The sequence below is a fragment of the Micropterus dolomieu genome, unplaced genomic scaffold, assembly GCF_021292245.1.
Source record: "Micropterus dolomieu isolate WLL.071019.BEF.003 ecotype Adirondacks unplaced genomic scaffold, ASM2129224v1 contig_9651, whole genome shotgun sequence".
Classification (NCBI taxonomy): Eukaryota; Metazoa; Chordata; class Actinopteri; order Centrarchiformes; family Centrarchidae; genus Micropterus; species Micropterus dolomieu.
Genome location: NW_025738637.1, coordinates 30,961 through 33,768, shown reverse-complemented (window position 1 = coordinate 33,768; position 2,808 = coordinate 30,961). Strand labels below are relative to the sequence as shown.

The following is a 2,808-nucleotide window of genomic DNA, read 5'->3' as shown; positions in this document are numbered from 1 at the left end:
CCTTCTTCCTGTTGGCACTGGTTATTTCATTTGATTTATCTTTGATCAAATATTCTGGCCAGCTTTTTTCCTACACAGTGTCAGTCTGTCTGTGCTGGCACTGACAACATGTTTCACAAGAACTGTGGATATTATAGACTCAGCACACCATTTCTGATACATGGAAGGTTGAAGGTTCGCAAAATGTTCCTTTAATAGTCATAGCTGATTTGTAGGCAAGTTGTATAGCAATCACAACTGCTCACACCTTTCAACCCTGATTATTTAAAAAAAAAGACATCATTAAGAAACATACTTTAAATGTTGCATAACCAAAAAGCACCCTAATGACGTCTTTTTACACACACCAACCATTTACAGAACATTAGTTAGTTATTTAAGTGTAAGTAACAAAGTCTAATAAGTGAGTCTTGATATTGCCACATTCTGACTGAACATTTTAGCGTTTAAGTGTTGAATGAAAGAGGAGAATTCCCACGAGTGGAGCGTCTCTCAGAAGACCTGTTTAAGCTTGCAGGTCTTGCTTAATGCAATGCATTTAAAGCAGCACTGAATGTGTGATCATTGTTTCCAAATCAGGATTCTAGGTGTTGCTTCTTGTTAGCCAATCAAACAGAGTCTTCTCTCTATAGAGCGGAGAACGTATTGAGATTCACTTCATTCAACACGGCGAAATGAACACGATGACACCTCTGGGGTTTGCTCTGTATCTGATTTATCTGCTCTTGGGAAGAATGGGTAAGTTGTCTGGTGTTACTGTATTTGTATTTACTATGATAAACTTTGCATGCAGACATTATTAAAAACTTAATCATTGAATTAAACGTGCTTTTTCTGGATCTTTTTATCTTCAGCTCAGACAACTACTCAGAAATCGTCCATTTATGTTCTTCAAGACAGTGGTTTTTATTCAGCTAATGTTGGTGAGGACGTGACTTTGCGATGTTTCTACGAAGGTGACGCAGTGATGTTTTACTGGTATAAGCAAACTCTGGGACAGAAGCCATGGCTCATCTCTACCTTCTATAAACATGACAAAAATGGCACCTTTCATAATGAATTCGAGAACAACCCTCGTTTCACACTAGACACAGGAAATGGTAAAAATCACTTGAGAATCTCGGATTTATGCATTTCAGACTCAGCTACTTACTACTGTACAGGTTTAGCTGCATACAATATGGAATTTGTAGAGGGCGCTACTGTCAGTGTAAAGGGTTCAGGTTTTAACATACCAGCTTCGGTCCATCAGTCAGCATCTGAGCCCATCCAGCCAGGAGGCTCTGTGACTCTGAACTGTACAGTACACACTGGGACCTGTGATGGAGAACACAGTGTTTACTGGTTCAAAAACTCTGAAGAATCTCATCCAGGACTCATTTACACCCATGGAGGCAGGAACAATCAGTGTGAGAGGAATTCCAGCACACAAACACACACCTGTGTCTACAACTTGCCAGTGGAGAGCCTGAATCCTTCTCATGCTGATACATACTGTGCTGTTGCCTCATGTGGACACATACTGTTTGGAGACCAGAAAACGTTGGACTTGGAGTGTAAGTAACATTATAACAGATGTTTCATATTGTGTATACTGTAGTTATGATTTCAACCTCCTCAGTTCTGTTGTGTCTCCTATCGTCTGGATCTGTAGATGAAGAAGACTCTTTTGTCTTGGTGTACTTCTTGATTGGAGCTTTGTTGTTCACCACCATCCTGATTGTTGTACTGGCGTATGCAGCCTATACAATGAACAACAAAAACTGCTGCCAACATACAGGTAGGTTAACTGTCATTTACTGTATTTATGTACTGTATGGTGGATGCGCAACTATTCAAAGATACAAAAAGTAAAGTTAACCAAATCAAGACAAGTCAGAAATCAACCTATTCCATGATGATAATTGCTTAGTTTTATTCAATGGTTTATCAGCTGTAAATCTCATCAGCAACGGTTCACGATTACGATTGTTAACTAGAGACTTTGCACCGTTAAATGTTGCTGGTGTTGACGTGGTTTTAGTATGGGTCTTTATTGATTCATGTATGCTGCTGTGCTCCGTGTTCCATCATACTTTAGCAGTAATGTCAAATCATTCTCAGCACCATCTTAGTGAATTTTGAAAGCTTTTGTTGTTTTTTGTTAAACTAGACTCAAGATCTTCAGCTGTCTTGGCTGCAAATGCAGGGGTGAGTATTTTTGGTACATCACACCACCATAAAAATGCATAATACAGAACGACAACAATTGATTGGGGGTGAAAAAAGTAACACCTGTGCAAATTAATGCAATTCAGTACTAGAATTCATACTGCACACAGTAGCTGTTATTTTCCTCTGCAGGAACTTGCCAACCCATGACATGGAGCCTTCCATAACCAGCACTTTTAAGAAACTGAGTATCTGGTTCTAGGTTCCACTTGCATTTCCACTGTGTTACAAACCAGAACATTTTGGATATATATCATTGAAATAGCTGAATGTGAATGCCAATATGAACTACATGTTTAGTAACGGGTCGTTTTGTTGCTGTGGAAAAGGTCTATTTGTAAAGCACAAAGGTACTCTTCTGTAAGTGCTGTTATATCATTGTGGATTATACTGTACTGGCGTTGCTGATGGTATGTTCATGTTGAATCAGACAAGTGACCTGCATTACTATGGTGATTACATGTTAAAATAATATTTTATTACCAGGATTACCAAGATTCAGACAACCTCCATTACGCAGCTTTGAGGGAACTCAAGGTCAACACATCAACTAGATGGACACAAAGTGAATGTTTGTACTCCGGTGTAAGGCAATAG

At 39.0% G+C, this 2,808-nt stretch overlaps 1 protein-coding gene across 1 annotated transcript; it reads left to right on the top strand.

The window, feature by feature from the left end:
- Positions 1–683: 683 nt before the first annotated feature.
- Positions 684–2,808, top strand: LOC123965409. The gene is made up of 5 exons (XM_046041928.1): positions 684–738; positions 855–1,556; positions 1,655–1,780; positions 2,153–2,190; positions 2,698–2,808. Exons 1-5 carry the CDS (start codon positions 684–686, stop codon positions 2,806–2,808), a joined length of 1,032 nt encoding a protein of 343 aa, XP_045897884.1.